Raw genomic sequence first — 15549 nt, forward strand, 5'->3', positions numbered from 1 at the left:
TTTCAGGTGGCCTTCTGATAGCTTCTGCTCATTTTGGTGCATATGTATATGGGACAGACATAGACTACAACACAGTTCATGGCTTGGGTGAGTAGAACTTGCAGATAGTGGTACAGTTTTTACTCTTGAATCAAATGCACCTTTAAAAATCATAAAATTGTACATAGCTTTTGACCACTTCTGCTTGTCCTAGACATATACTAGTTATTGCTAATAAGAGAAACCATGGGACCTATGTTTCTTTGGGCCTTGCTTACTTCACTTAATATAATTTTTTCCAAGTCTTTCCATTTCCTAACAAATGGGGCAATGTCATTCTTTCTGATGGAGGCATAGAATTCCATTGTGTATATTTACCACATTTTCTTGATCCATTCATCTACTGAGGGACATCTGGGTTGGTTCCATAGCTTACCTATGATGAATAATGCTGCAGTAAGCATAGTTGTGTTGGTAGCTTTAGTATGGTCTTGTTTGTGATCATTTGGGTAAATGCCCAGAAGTGGGATTGATGGATCATAGGGGAGCTCTATGTGGAGTCTTTTGAGGAACCTCCATACTACTTTTCAAAGTGGTTGAACAAGTTTACACTCCCACCAACAATGAAATGAGGATAGAGGATGACCCATTGTAACAATGAGATGTACAAATGATGTTGAAAATGAACTTTACAAGTTTGCTGGGGTGGTGGAGGGGAGTTGAGGGCGTGGGGAGGAAAGGGATGGGGAGGGGAAAAACAAAGGAGAGGGTAACAATGCTCGATAGGAAATGGACTCATCCTTGCTCATGTATATGTAACTCTTCTGTACAATATCTTTACAATTAAAATATATATTAAAAACACAATTACAATAAATACTATTCATAAAAAATCATAAACTTGTTCTCTATGATATTTCAGTGTTTAAAACACAAATTTACTATACTTTACAGTAAATATAGTTTTCCCTTTTTTTTACAGTAAAATTTAATTAAATGTCTGCATTCCACACCTACTGGGTACAAAATGATTTGGGAAAACACAAGTATGAGTAACAAAAAGTCCCTTCATGTCCCAGAGCTATTTACAGTAGTAGTAAGAAATGTTTTGTTTTTATGAAGTAGGCAAGGTATGTTTAAGATTCTCATCATCCATTTAGTCAGTCATCCTACACTGAGTGCATATTGGATTACTACATGCTAGACAAGTAACAGAAGTTTTCATTTTTGTAACTGACTAACACATCTTTGAAATGCTTTAGATGACAGTAAATTTAACTGAGATTCACTTGAGATAAGAAAGAAGCTATTTTGCTTTTGAGGCAATTGCAGTAAATGTTTAAAATTACAAAGATTTCACTAGTGATGGAATTGAGTTAAATTATATATTTCATTTTATCTGAAACATCAAAATACCAAGATTTTTCCTTTATATTGTAGCTTAAATCCTTTTTTTTTTTTTTTTTTGTGCTAGTCCTGGGCACTGTCCTGAGCTTTTTGCTCAAGAGTAGTGCTCTATCACTTTGAGCCACAGCACCATTTCTGGCTTTTTGGTACTTTGGAGCTAAGAATCTCACAGACTTTCCTGCTTGGGCTGTCTTTGAACTGTGAGTCTCAGTTCTCAGCTTTCTGAATAGCTAGGATTACAGGTGTGAGCCACTGATGCCTGCTGCTTGTATCATTCTTCACTCAGTACTTGTACTGGTGACCTTTTTTCTCACCTTGACCCTAAGAAATTTGAGGAAAAATGAGTTAATATTTGTAACAGTATACATAAGTAGGCTCACCAGAAAGGGATGGATAGTGTTTGCGTGCAGTATGTTAGGGTAGGCAGGGGACTACTTCCGGTCTGTTTTTAGTAGATGCAGCTTATTTGCTGTAAGGACGTCTGTAAGGGTTGGATTCAGATTTAGGATCATTTCTTCAGACTATATCCAATTCCTAATAAGTTCTCAGTTCTCCCTGTGTTCTAATGTTCTAATGTTTTTATATTTCTTCCACTTTGGAAGATCAGGGCCTTTTCTATTAATCTTACAGGCCTCTGTTAGTTATCCCTTTGTTTTCCTCTCTTGCCAAAATGCTTCCTGAATATTTAGTATTTCTCTTTTTTTCTCATTCTCTTTCAACCATTAGTTTCTAGCTTCTATGACTACTGTTCTGCTGAAAACAGTTATTGACCTTCATAAACCTTGGTTCCCTAGACAATGTTTCATCAAGTGGTGCTTTTACTTTTCTGTTTTATCTCTTGTCTCCTTAAGACTTATGATTTCCTTTGATCTCTGTTTACATACTGCTCCTCTCCAGTCATCTGTCTTTGCCCCCTCTTCCTATCAGACTGCATGATATTCAGTCATATCATTCTTTTGATTTTCAAGTTTTGTTTTTATCATCAAATAGGTCATAATACGAGAGTATATCAATGTATAAGAATAACTATAGAATAAGTTCTCATGTAATTCACATCTAGGTCAAGAAAAAAATGTCACTTATTCTTACACATTTAACTTGTTTATAAACTGATATCACTCTGTGTATATGTTCCAGACTTCAGAGCTTACTGATTTTCTATCTCTTTTAGCTGACTATCTGAACGTTCTGAAAGTACCTAAAGGTATATAATGATTATCTCAAGCTGTTTGCCTAAGCTTGTTTTTCCTTCTGGTTTCTCTGATCTAATCATGGGTTCCACTTATGTCTCCTAAGCTGCAAGCTTTGAACATTTTCAGCCATCTCTCAACCCCCACTTTTCATCAGTAATGTTTCCATTTTGCCTGCATTCTTCATGGTCACAGCTGCTGTTTCCCAAGTTAGCTTTCTTCATTTCTGTTTCATATATCTGATCCAGTCCTCTCTCTTCATGGGACTGTTTATTGCTGCAGGAAAAGGCCATATTCTGCTCACCCAGTAAATACTTTATACTTAGGAAGTATTGAATATTTTAGGACACTTTTATTGAAAGGTGACAGAACAAGATCAATTAGACATTGGTACATTTTACTGTTTAAAACTGTTTTTGCAGTTAAAAAATTTAAAAATATTTTGTTTTGTTCACAAATTAAGCTTTTAAGTAAAAGCAAATTTTATGTGAATGAAAATGGGTTTAGTGAATTAAAGCACTATGTTTAGACAAACAACAAGAAATAAAAATGTTCTGACTGATCTAATACTCTGCCTTGCTTTTTCTTGCTCTTTAGGAAAGGCTAGTAGGAAAAACCAGAAATGGAGAGGACCAGATGAAAATATCAGGGCAAACCTTCGTCAATATGGTTTAGAGAAGTATTACCTCGATGTCCTGGTTTCAGATGCAGCTAAACCTTCCTGGAGAAAGTTTGCATATTTTGATGCAATTATTACCGATCGTAAGTTTATTTTTATACAAAAGTAGGAATGGGATTAGTTTTCTGAAGTCATTTATCTTTCACCTACAGAGTGTCTTAGAGTATATGTATATATTCCTTCTTCACTTAGTAAAGAGGAGGAAATTATGAATGTGAGGCAAGTTATTAATTTAAGTAGAATGTATGCTTTATTTTTTAACATATGTCATCTATTTGTGTTTATGTCCTTATATATTAATTTGCCACCCTCTTTTCATTTCATGCTATCTTTTGAGATGCATATTTGCTTTTATATTGACTACAGTTAGCTACTAGTATACCAACGAGCACTACAGTGTCATTTATACTTATGGTATCAAATCTCAAGAGTTTCAGATACCACACATTTCTCCAGATGCAAGCTTTTGTGTTTTTTTTAATTGTGAAAATACTGTACAGAGGGGTTACAATTACATGGGCAAGGTAATGAATACATTTCTTTTCAAGCGTTGTTGCCTCCTCCTTTGTTTCCTCTTCCCATCCCTTCCCATCCACCAACCCTCCCCCCTCCAGCCAAAGTTATAAAGTTCGTTTTTCGACATAACGTCTTGTACATCTCATTGTTGCAATGGGTCCACCTGTATCCCTGCTTAACCACTTTGATTTTTCCCTTCCCCTCCACAAATTATACCAACATTAAATACAGTGAAAACAGGGGTTATACTGTGGGGGAGGGATACAAAGCAACAAAGAAATCATCTTATACATATGTTAGAAACAAAAGCAAGAAAGAAAAAACATTTGAGTCCTTAGAATCCTTATCTTGGGGTTCATTTCGCCTATCATCAACTTATCTGACCATTTCTGCTTGTCTCAGACATATACCAGTTATTGCAAATAAGGGAAACCATGGGACTTATGTTTCTTTGGGCCTGGCTTACTTCACTTAATATAATTTTTTCCAGGTCTTTCCATTTCCTAACAAATGGGGCAATATCATTCTTTCTGATGGAGGCATAGAATTCCATTGTGTATATTTGCCACATTTTCTTGATCCATTCATCTACTGAGGGGCATCTGGGGTGGTTCCATATCTTAGCTATGGTAAATAATGCTGCAATAAACATAGTTGTGCTGGTAGCTTTAGTATGGTCTTGTTTGTGATCATTTCGGTGAATGCCCACAAGTGGGATTGCTGGATCATAGGGGAGCTCTGTGTGGAGTCTTTTGAGGAACCTCCATACTACTTTGAAGGTGATTCAAAACTTTGGCAAAGTAGCAGGGTATAAAATTAACCCTCAAAAATAAATGGCTTTTCTGTATGCCAACAATGAGAAAAGTGTGGCTGAAATCAGGAAAGCAACTCCATTCGTAATAGCCTCGCAAAAAATAAAATACCTAGGAATTAACTTAACCAAAGAAGTGAAGGACCTCTATGATGAAAACTTTAAAAAACCTGAAAAAGGAAATCAAAACAGAACTTAGAAAGTGGCAAAACCTCCCATGCTTTTGTATTGGAAGGATCAACATCATGAAAATGGCAATACTTCTCCAGGCTATCTACAAATTCAGTGTGATATTTATCAATATTCCAACCTCATTCTTCAAGGAAATAGAAGAGGCAATCCAAAAATTCATATGGAACAATAAAAAAAAAACCCCGAATAGCAAAAACGATCCTTAACAGAAAGAACAGTGCTGGAGCTTTTGTGGTTTTGTAGTGCCTATTTTCACTGGCATCTCTGTTAAAGACTTGAAAAAATTTGGAGTTTTGTGAACCACTGAGCTTGTAAACCCAGTAAGCTTCAGAAAAGTACATGACAACTTACTTTTCCATGCTTTATGAGGTCTTGGGCTTTTGCAGTGGTCTGTAAGAATAGACCCGCCTTTTCTATAGAATTTGACACTAAATCTCTAAATAATGGCAAAGTTAAAATCTTTTATTTCAGCCCTCTATTGAGAGTGAGTTAGGCACATTGTAGTACTTTACCCCTATAATTTTAGTGTGTATTTCTTAAGAACAGGAATAACATTTTAGAGAGCCAAAGTGCAGTTACTAATTCAGTAAGTGGATATAATATTTTAATCTACAGTTTGTCATCTAGTTTTGTTAGATTACCTTTCAATAGTCTATATTATTTTTTTTTTTAAATTCAGTACAAAAATCCACTCCAGAGTCAGGTCCTATATTTAGTAATAATATCTTTTGGGCCTTACTGGTTTTTTTTTTTTGTTGTTGTTGTTGTTGGTCGTGGGGCCTGAACTCTGGGCCTGGGCTCTGTCCCTCAGCTCTTCAGCTGTAGACTAGTTCTCTACCACTTGAGCCTCAACCCCACTTCAGGCTTTTTCTGCTTATGTGGTACTGAGGAATCACATTGAGGGCCTCATGCATGCAAGGCAAGCACCCTACCACTGAGCCACCTTCCCAGCCCCTCTTTTGGGCCTTCCTTAAAATACATCCACAAACTTAATTTATCTTTTAGGACATTGACATTTTTGAAGAATACAGTTCCTGCTTATGTGACATTTTATGTTATGTATGCTTAGTTGAAGTCATGTAGAGATGGATGGTATTGTGTCTTCTGGGTGTCACATATGGAGATACATGATGTTTATCTGCCCCCTCATTAGAAATTTGGTTACTTTCATCTGTCTGTATTGTGTTTTCTGTCTAGCTCCGTATGGTATCCGAGAATCTACAAGAAGAACAGGTTCACAGAAAGAAATACCAAAGGGGATGGAAAAGTGGTAAGAGAAATGAAAGTATGACAAGAATCTACTTTGAGGACCATATTTCTTATTTTTAATTGCTTAAGCAGTCTTAAAATTTTCACTGATTTTGAAATGTTGTCTTCTCTATTAGTCCAGAAAGCCACGTTCCCGTTTCCTTGAGTTATCACCTGAGTGATATGTTTTTTGACCTATTGAACTTTGCCGCTGAGACCCTTGTATTAGGGGGAAGACTAGTCTATTGGTTACCAGTGTATACACCAGAGTACGTGATCTTAATTTTTCCTTCAATTACATCCTGATTTTTATCTCTAATTTTATTGTTATTTTTGTACTTAATATATATTGATAACATTTGTTTACTTACATATATGTTAAAAAACAGTCTCCTTCCTCTTATTGACTCAATTGTTTTGACCTTTTTATCAAAGGTCTTTATATCATTTATGTTTATTTCAGGGATTGTCCGATCTTAGCTTGTGAGCCAAGTATGTTTCTTAACTTGTTTTGGTAAAGTCCTTGAATTAAGATTACTTTTTACATTTTTAAAAGGTTGTCCAAAGCATATCATACAGAGGAATATATAACAGGAATATATATACATACATATATATATATATATATATATACATATATATATATATATAAATTTCACAAAAATTTAAACTATTCACCCTCTGGTTCTTCACATGAAAAGTTTGCCAACCCTTGTTGTACCCAATCTTAGCTCAGAGCCTAGTATATTCTAGTTGTTCAGTAGTTATTCTGCCTCTCTCAAACATAAGTAATTTTTAGCAACTTAGCTGAGGGCTTTGTGTATAGCTACTTCTAATGCTAACTTTCATACATATTGTTTGCATGTAAGGGATTGTAATTACCTTGAATTCAGTAAATCTTTTTTTTTAAAGCTAAGACCAAATTAAAAATTATGGGTATATGATAGTCCTATTCAGTTCAAACATTGGTTTGAGTTTTATGACTCAGCAACTGTTAAGGAATAAATGGGTATGTACATCAGCAGTGAAGGATAAAATGCTTGAACAAGATATGTAAAGATAGTATCAAGTTCAAACATAATTTCTTCAATTTGTCTTGGAAATTTTTTTCAAGTTAATTCCTGCATTTTCTGTTTATACTTGCTCAAAAGAATTTGAGGACAGTGATGTATTGTCTGTGTTTTTTATAGTGGTGAGTGGCAGCATTTGGAAGCTGTGTGGTTTTTGTTTTTACAAACTGTTTCAGAAATGACTGGCTTACCTGTAGTCATGTATTTGTTTATCAGCATTGGTAATATAGTTTCGTTGCCAGTGAAAATTTCATTTTAACCCTTTATTTTGGAAATGAGGAAAATGAATTTCAAAGGCTGAAATGACTCATCTAAAATTAAAAACTATCCAGCTTTCGCTAATTTGTTTCTTTATTTCTTATGCTATGTTCATGTAATTCAACAGCTTGTTTGATAGATCTCATAACTGACGTGTGAAATGATAGGCGAGATTTTACTAATATTTTTAAAAAGGCACATATATGTTCATTTCTATGAAAAACCCCCCACCAATTGCTATCCTAGACAAAATGTATTCTAAAATGTTTTAATATCTACAGAACCTTTTCTATTCATCATATTGTAGCCCTCTACCCACCATTTTTTTTCCCCCAAATGCTGCTTGACAACTAGTATTTGTTTGCTATCTCTTCTTCCTTATATTTCTCTCTTCTGACTATAATAGGTACAAACCAACGGCCACTGCTTTTTCCTTTAACTCACTTTCAGTGTATACCATCCTAAATTTTTCTTTTTAAATTAACAGTGTCAGGCTGGGTTTGGTAGTCCTTGCCTTTGATCCCAGCACTCAGGAAACTGAGGAAGGATGATTGCGTTTAAGCCTGTCCAGGGTTACATCTTGAGATCCGGTCTCAAAGCAAAAACAAAATGAAACAACTTCTTGATATGAAGAAGAATTTAAGGGTAAAATCATATGCAAAAGTTTGAAATGGTATTCTTGCTTCTGAGTTAAATAGTGTAGGATTTACTTAGGTTGTACTGGAAAAGTAGATTTTGTTAACTTAAGAATTAAAATTTTGATTTAAATTGTACCTTAATACAGCTTCATATCCTGTTAATTGATGCAAGTTAAAAAATAATTGCACATTATAATCAAGTGCCACTATAGTTAATCTAATCTCAGACATTTTAAAAAGCACAATTAGATAAAAGCTCAGTTGTAGTTGAGAAATTGTGAGAGCTGATAATTGTTAAAGGATTTTCTCATTGATATTTAAATCACAGTGAAGAAACAAGTACCTATAAACTTCTCTGTTCTTGCAGTTTAGACTTTGTATTGTGTCTGATTTTTTTCCACCATCAAAATACTTGGTATCCTTTATATTGTCCCACTTTGTTTATTCTGTTTCTCAGCCTTTCTTTTTTAATTCATCTAGTACATTTCTAGTCATTTCCAAGGACTGGCATAATTCTTATCACTCTTGGCACTTTTTCTGCCACTTCTCAGGAGAGGTAATCAGTCCTTTCCCCATGCTCTATAGTAGTTCTTACAGACATTTCAAGAGACTTTGTAAGTCTCCTTGCAAATAACTGAACATTTAGGTTCTGTCCTTAGAGACAAAAGTTGGTTCATGCATGTGATATGAATGTGTATAGCTGTGTGCTCAAGTTTTATGTCATAGAGCGATGATACCTGACTTCATGACATACAAATAGCTCTCAAGCTGATTAGAAACTGTTTATTTGTGAAAGATGACCTTTAATGGCAACACAACTGCTAGCATTGGTAAAAGTAATGACTTGCATACATCAAAACATAACATTGTGCCCCATAATTATCCAATTTGAAAATTTAAAATATATGACCAGAGTGCCTAGTAACATGCCCCATAGTTGGAAGATCATGTCTCAGATCAGTGAAGAAAACATTTTTCCATCTCCTATCTAGTAAATAGGAAGGAGTGATTACTTAAACCATTTTCAGTAAGTGTTCCAATCAGCCTAGAATCTGTTTCTCAAGTGACAAATGTCATTTAGGAAGTAATTACATGAAAGTTCAAAGGAAAATGTGTGACTACCTGTATTGATTTAATGAAAAGCTAGAGGCCTCTATGGTTATTTTTGCTTTAAAAAATAAGTTAAGAGACAAATTATAGTAGCGCATACCATTAATTCTAGCATTCAGGAGGCTGAGGCAGGAGAATTTTGAGTTTGAGATCAGCCTGGGATACATAGGGAGTTCCAGGCCATCTTGGAGTAGATAGTGAGGTATCACAAACAAATACCAAATAAGTAAAAAGATGGATAAAATTTATATTCCTTGAAATTTCCCCTTCTCCATGAATTTTATTATATTCACAAAGTTGTGCAACCATCAACACTATTTAATTCTGGAATATTTTCATCACCCCAAAAGAAGCTCTGTAGATATTGGCAGTCACGGTTTCTTCTGCCTTGGGCAATCACTGATCCATCTCTACATTTGCCTGTTTTGGCTGATGTTAGTTTTAAGTAGGTAACTTAGCCTGTAGGGAAGCAGTAATAAAAATAGAGAATTAAGATAATACCATAATAGTCCAGGCATAATATGGATTTATAGCTTCTAACAGTTTGCAAATACCCCATCGGTATGATCTGTAAGTAAATACACAGTAAGGAATTTTTAAATACTATTTTAAGATTTTTTTTGATTTTTTTTTTTTTTATAGTAATTTAGAGGAACATTGTTAAGTTATGACTTGTTACTGTAGAGTAGTCCTTCCCTATCTGTGGGGTTGGAAATATAGTTAGGCCTGAGAATGTTGTATCTGTACTGATCTGAGATTTTTTTTCTTGCCATTATTTATACAGTACAGCATAGCAACCATATTTGTTATATGTTCATTGTGTTAGGTATTATAAATAATCTATAGAAGGTCTAAAGAATCCAGAAGATTGTGCATAGGTTATGTGCAAACACCTTACCATTTTAGTTCATCTTTGTATTATTGTATCTTTCAGGGATGGGGGGGGGGTCCTAGAATCAATCTTCTGTCGATACAGAGAGATTATAATACATTAGTGATTACAAGTTTCTTAGTGGTGATGACAGTCCACATGATGTGTCTTTATGCTTAAAACTGGAGCAGACTAAGAAGATGTTCTAATATGTTAGAATATGATAATATGTTATTTAATCAAATGCTGTGGTTCATGTTCACCCAGGGGTACAAAAGGAAAAGGTAAAGAAGGCCCAAGCTGTGTGCTGGCTGTTCACGCCTATGATTCTAGCTACTCAGACTGAGATATGAGGGTCATGATTTGAAGTCAGCCCAAGCAGGAAAGCCAACAAGACTCTTACCTCCAATTAACCATTAAAAATCCAGAAGTGGAGCTATGGCTCAAGTGGTAGAGACTAGCCTTGCGTGAAAAAGGTCAGAGACAATGTTCAGGCCCTGAGTTTAAATCCTAGGACCAGAAGAAAGAAAGGGAGAAAGGGAGTGAGTGAGGAAGGAAAGAAGGGTGGGGGAAGGAAGAGCAGGAGCATAGGCCACATTCATATCATAATGTTATTTAACATAGTGATTTTGTGCTTTTAATTTTTTTATTTTTGCAAAGGATATCAATGTAGAAGGAATTTATATCTTTTTGCTTAAGTGATATTTTAATAAAAATACATCAGACTCAGGAGATTTTTTTTTCTTTTTTTTTTTAATTTAATTTTATTTGTGAACATACTGTACAGAGGAGTTACAGTTACATGGGCAGGATAATGCGTACATTTCTTACCAAGCATTGCAGCCTCCTCCTTTGTTTACCTTTGTTTTTTCTTTAAAAGGGGTGACACTGTTCAAAAAGAAATATACTCATTACTTGACTTGTGTATAGGATATACTTATAAAAGGCACTTATATATAAGGTACTTTACATATATAAAATATATATTATATATTATATACATTATGTATAATATATATTATATACATTATATATTATAATATATATTATAGATTTATTATATTATATACAATATATATTGTTATATACATTATATATGTATATGTATATATATATATATATATAGTCCAGAGTATTGCAAGTTTAAAGCCAGTCAGGACTACAGCGTGTAGCAAGACTCTGTTTATCTTTCATCGCCCAAGGTGCATTTCTAACGTTGACAAGCATTGTTTCAGTGTTCACAGATCTTGCTCTTTCCAAGCTTAAAGTCAAAGCTGTGTCTTCTCTGTTTCCGTTTTTTATTTTAGTATTTATCATGGTGTAGTAGATGCACCTTCATGTTAAAAATTCATGATACAAAAATCAAAATTAAATGTCAACTGCTTTTATAAGAAATATATTTCTAACTATGTAATGTACATTGCACAATTATTAGAGGAGAGAAAGCCTAAGTGGCTATTGCTTGTTGGAAAGCTGTAAGGAAGGAGGCAGAGAAAGACTTCAAGAGAATTCCTTCCACTGATAATCCAGTGAAGTGTAGTATGAACATTGATTGGTAAGTGAGTGGTGAAAGTTCTGAGCATGTGGCTAAGGTAGTGAAGAAGAGCTTCTGAAGGTCAGAGAGACCTAGGAAAGTCAGTAGGAATGGCGGTAAACACATTGGTGACACAATAGAACAGCCAGTTTCGGCTGGAAGTGTAGCTCAAATGGTAGAGTTCTTGGCTAGCATGCACAAAGCCCTGGGTTCAATCCCAAATCTTATAAAAACAAAAACAAAAACCTAGAACAGCTAGCCTCCCTGTGGTTTTTCATCAGCATTCTCCCCATTTTGGATCAGAACTTTAAAATGACCCACAAAAAAAAAATGTGCCCATCCAGAAAGACAAAGATTTACAAAGGAAAATTAAAACAATGTTCTACATTGTTTTAATATCGAGTGAGCCCCTTCCCTTCTGTTCTGCATTCTGCATCAGAGCCATTTCCCTAATGTCTATCAACCTATGACTTCCGCCAAGACACCAGGTTCTTAACTGGTGAGCCTGAATCTTCTGTTTCTAGGTGTCTTTGTCTGCATCATGTGGTACTTGTGTTGAGACTGCAGCGGTCTCCATACAGCTTCAGTATACTTCCTGGTTGATGTGAAAGGACAGTGGATATAATCTCTAGTGGTTGTTTTATAATTGAATAGTTGTGTGAATAACTTTAGTTCTGTACTTATACATTTAATGCAAGTTTCAAGATGTAATTGAAAGGGGCATGAATCTTGTAGAATGTACCATTGCTCTTTTGGGATCCTTCAGGGTAAAATCTTGTATTTTTGTGGTTTACAAGGTTAAAAATTCCATTTTTTAAAATACGAGAATATTAAAATACTTTGCCTTTGAAATATAGGTAGGCTATTTATGGATTATGTGCATCCATCACTGGCTAGCCCTCTGCTCCTGTGTGTCTGTACATGAGAATGTTGGTGACGCCCAGTTCTACTTTTTCCAGATACACTGAAGAGATGGTGCCCTGGCACCCTTGTCTGAAACTCATTAGTAACTGCGAGCAAAAGCTTTCCAGTCACACATCAAGACGCTTGATCACAATGGAGAAGGTGATGAAATTTGAGGTAAATTGCTCAAGTATTTTTAGAATAAATTCTGGAAGAATCAAAACTAGATTTTTCTATTTTTTTCTGTAGTGGAGTGTGGAAATATTAATACTTCAGTTTGTCAATTTATTTTTATTTTTTAAATTTATTTTGAGGCAATCTATGTATAGCTCAGGCTAGCCTGAAACTCAGTGAGTAACTCAGGCTAGCCTTGAACTTGAGATCTTTTTGCCTGAGTCATGCTGGCATTACATATGTAACCCACTGCTGACCACCAGCCACAAGCATGCTTCTATAAGCAGTATTCCAAAGAATTAGGCAAAGACAATGAAATGATGTTATAGTTAGTAAAAGCAAATATTAAATCAGCTTTCTTTTTTTGATGGTACTAAGGTTTGAACTTGATGCCTTCCGCTCTTTGCTGCGTTTGTTTGCTCAACTGATGTTCTACCACTTGAGTCATACCTCCAGCCTGTTTCATTTGATAGTTATTTTGGAGACAAAAATTTTATTTCGCCAACAATGCCTTTGAACTGTGATCCTGCAGATCCCAGTCTCTTGAGTAGCCAGGATTGTAGGCATAAGCCACATCTGGGTAGTCATTTCTACTTTAATGGAAATGTTTTTAAAGGTTAAGATTTATTATGGACTAATTCCCCATTTGCTTCTAATTTTTAAGAAAGTGTAGTATTTTTCTTTCAAACATGATATTTTTTGTAAGCAAATTGATTTTCAAGTTGAGGAAAAATAAGCTTTTGTGAGTTTTCATTCTACATTAGCATGATAAATAATAGTTTTCCTTGTAGGTATTTTTAAACCTGGAAAGGTAGTCTTGGTTTTGTTGGGTTTTCTTTTTTTTCTTTTACTTTTAAAAACTGATTTTAAAAAAAATAAGAAAAAGTGTATTGTCCAAGTGATTTTTGGAAATGGTATTACTTTGTAAGAAACATTAAGTAGTTTGAACTGTTGTGAAATTTGCTGTGGCTGATCCTATTAACCATGTTTATTTGTTAATTGATTACTTTATTTCTCCCCCCTGTTTATAGGGAGATAAATAAGTAGAATTGCAATTCTTTACAGTGCAGGTAATGACATGACACTGTCAAACAGCACTTACACACTGCTAACAGATTACTCATAGATTTGTTCAGTATTGCTGACCGTGGCAATGGAAGACTATTAGTTTTAGATTTTTATACTTTTTAACATTGTCTTTTTTCACTTTTAATTTGTTGCTTGTTAGGTTAACTAGTCTACATGATCTATATTGTTACCAAGTATCTTCTTCCCCCCCCCCCCCCCTCAGCCTTTAAAACTTAAGCATAAGTTAGGAAAAAGGTATCTAGAGAATATGGATATTTTATACAGTCTCTTCATCTTCACATTGTTGGATGTATTTTTGCAATAGTGAAGAAGTGAATTCTGACAATCATGTTCACATTGTGGATGTCCACAGTGGCAAGACAAGCCAGATTATTTTTGTCATTGTTTCCACTAATATATTCTGGAAACTAAATAAAGGAAAAGTAACACTCCAAGAGGTCTTAATTATTTACAAAACTTTTTCCCCCATTTTTGAGTTAAGCAAGTGGCCTTTACCTATCCCAGTTATTTAAATAGTAAATAGCAAGCAGAGTTGAAAGCAAAACTACTTTGTACTTCAAATTCAGTGCCTTTTTTTCTTTTTGCCAGTCCTGGGGCTTAAGCTCAGGGCCTTGGCACTGTCCCTGAGCTTCTTTTGCTCAAAGCTAACACTTGAGCCACACCACCACTTGCAGCTTTTTCTGTTTATGTAGTACTGAGGAATCAAACCCAGGGCTTCATGAGTGCTAGGCAAGAACTATACCACTGAGCCACATTCCCAGTCCTCAGTATCTTTTTTCTTTCTCATCATATTGCTTCTCTCTCTACCAAAACATTCTACCTTCAGAATATACCAGTGTTCAAAGTTATATATTCTATAGTCTGGCGATATAGTTTGGTATATGTTCAAAGCCCTAGGTATCATGTTCAAAGCCCTAGGTCTAATCAATCCTTTACACTGCAAAATTATATAAGTAAATAAAAAGTAAATATTCTTAATTAGTACATTACTGTTTTTTCTCCTCTTTTCCTTCTCTCCTTTCTCCCTTCTCCTTTCTTTCCTCTCTCCTGTCCTCTCTAATCAATGTGATGGTAGCTTGCTTGGCAGGCACTCTACCACATAAGCCACACCTCCAGCTGTTTTTGCTTTAGGTATTTTTTCACATAGTGTCTCATATTTCCTAGCTTGCCTGGACTTTAATCCTCTTATAGTGGCAGGTGATGAAAGTTCATTCATTTTTTTTATTTTGGTTTGAATAAAAGTATCTAGTATCATGGAGGTGATGAATACATTAATGAGTATGAGTATTCTAGAATTGAGGGTTTTTGAATAAAAAAATAAAAAAATGTTGAACTTGTTACGTGTTAGTGGCTCATGCCTGTAATCCTACCTACCCAGGAGTCTGGGATCTGAAGATCATGGTTTGAAGCCAACCTGGACAGGAAAGTCCCTGAGACTCTTATCTCCAATTAAGCACCAAAAAGCTAGAAGTAGAGAAGTCACCTGGTAAATCACTAGCTTTGAGCAAAGAAGCTTGGGCCCAAGCCCTGACTTTAAGCCCCAGGACTAGCACCAAAAATGAATAAATAAAAATAAAGGTGCAAAGGGAAAACAGTCCAATACTCAACTGAGGAGGGTAGAGTATGGACCCTGATAAAATGATTTAAGGGTGACTTGAAGTGGAGAAATTATTCTTTATGAGAATAGGCTTACATTTTTTAATTGTTTCTATCATAAACTTGTGTTTTACTGACTTAATATTTCACCTATTTTCATTAGACATCATTCTAATTGTCTAATGAGCTAGCTATGTTTGAAAATAGTTTCTTTTGATTGACTTTTGCTTCTGAAATATTTTTTTTATTTTTTTTTGCCTATATTTTCTAAAGGACTATATTTC

The 15549-nt window shown here is 34.9% G+C and overlaps 1 protein-coding gene across 4 annotated transcripts in view; it reads left to right on the forward strand.

Moving 5' to 3' along the window:
- Positions 1-15549, forward strand: part of Trmt11 (tRNA methyltransferase 11 homolog) — a 42911-nt gene that overhangs the window by 14954 nt on the left and 12408 nt on the right. For 3 of the 4 annotated variants that reach the window (XM_042702316.1, XM_042702501.1, XM_042702399.1), the window contains 5 exons: positions 7-87; positions 3174-3338; positions 5972-6044; positions 6160-6291; positions 12463-12583. In XM_042702316.1, coding sequence (XP_042558250.1) covers positions 7-87; positions 3174-3338; positions 5972-6044; positions 6160-6291; positions 12463-12583 — 572 coding nt within the window. The remainder of the gene's footprint in view (positions 1-6; positions 88-3173; positions 3339-5971; positions 6045-6159; positions 6292-12462; positions 12584-15549) is intronic. The other variant, XM_042702442.1, reaches the window with a different exon arrangement.

Source organism: Dipodomys spectabilis, unplaced genomic scaffold (genome assembly GCF_019054845.1).
Source record: "Dipodomys spectabilis isolate Male_0828 unplaced genomic scaffold, ASM1905484v1 ptg000001l, whole genome shotgun sequence".
Lineage (NCBI taxonomy): Eukaryota > Metazoa > Chordata > Mammalia > Rodentia > Heteromyidae > Dipodomys > Dipodomys spectabilis.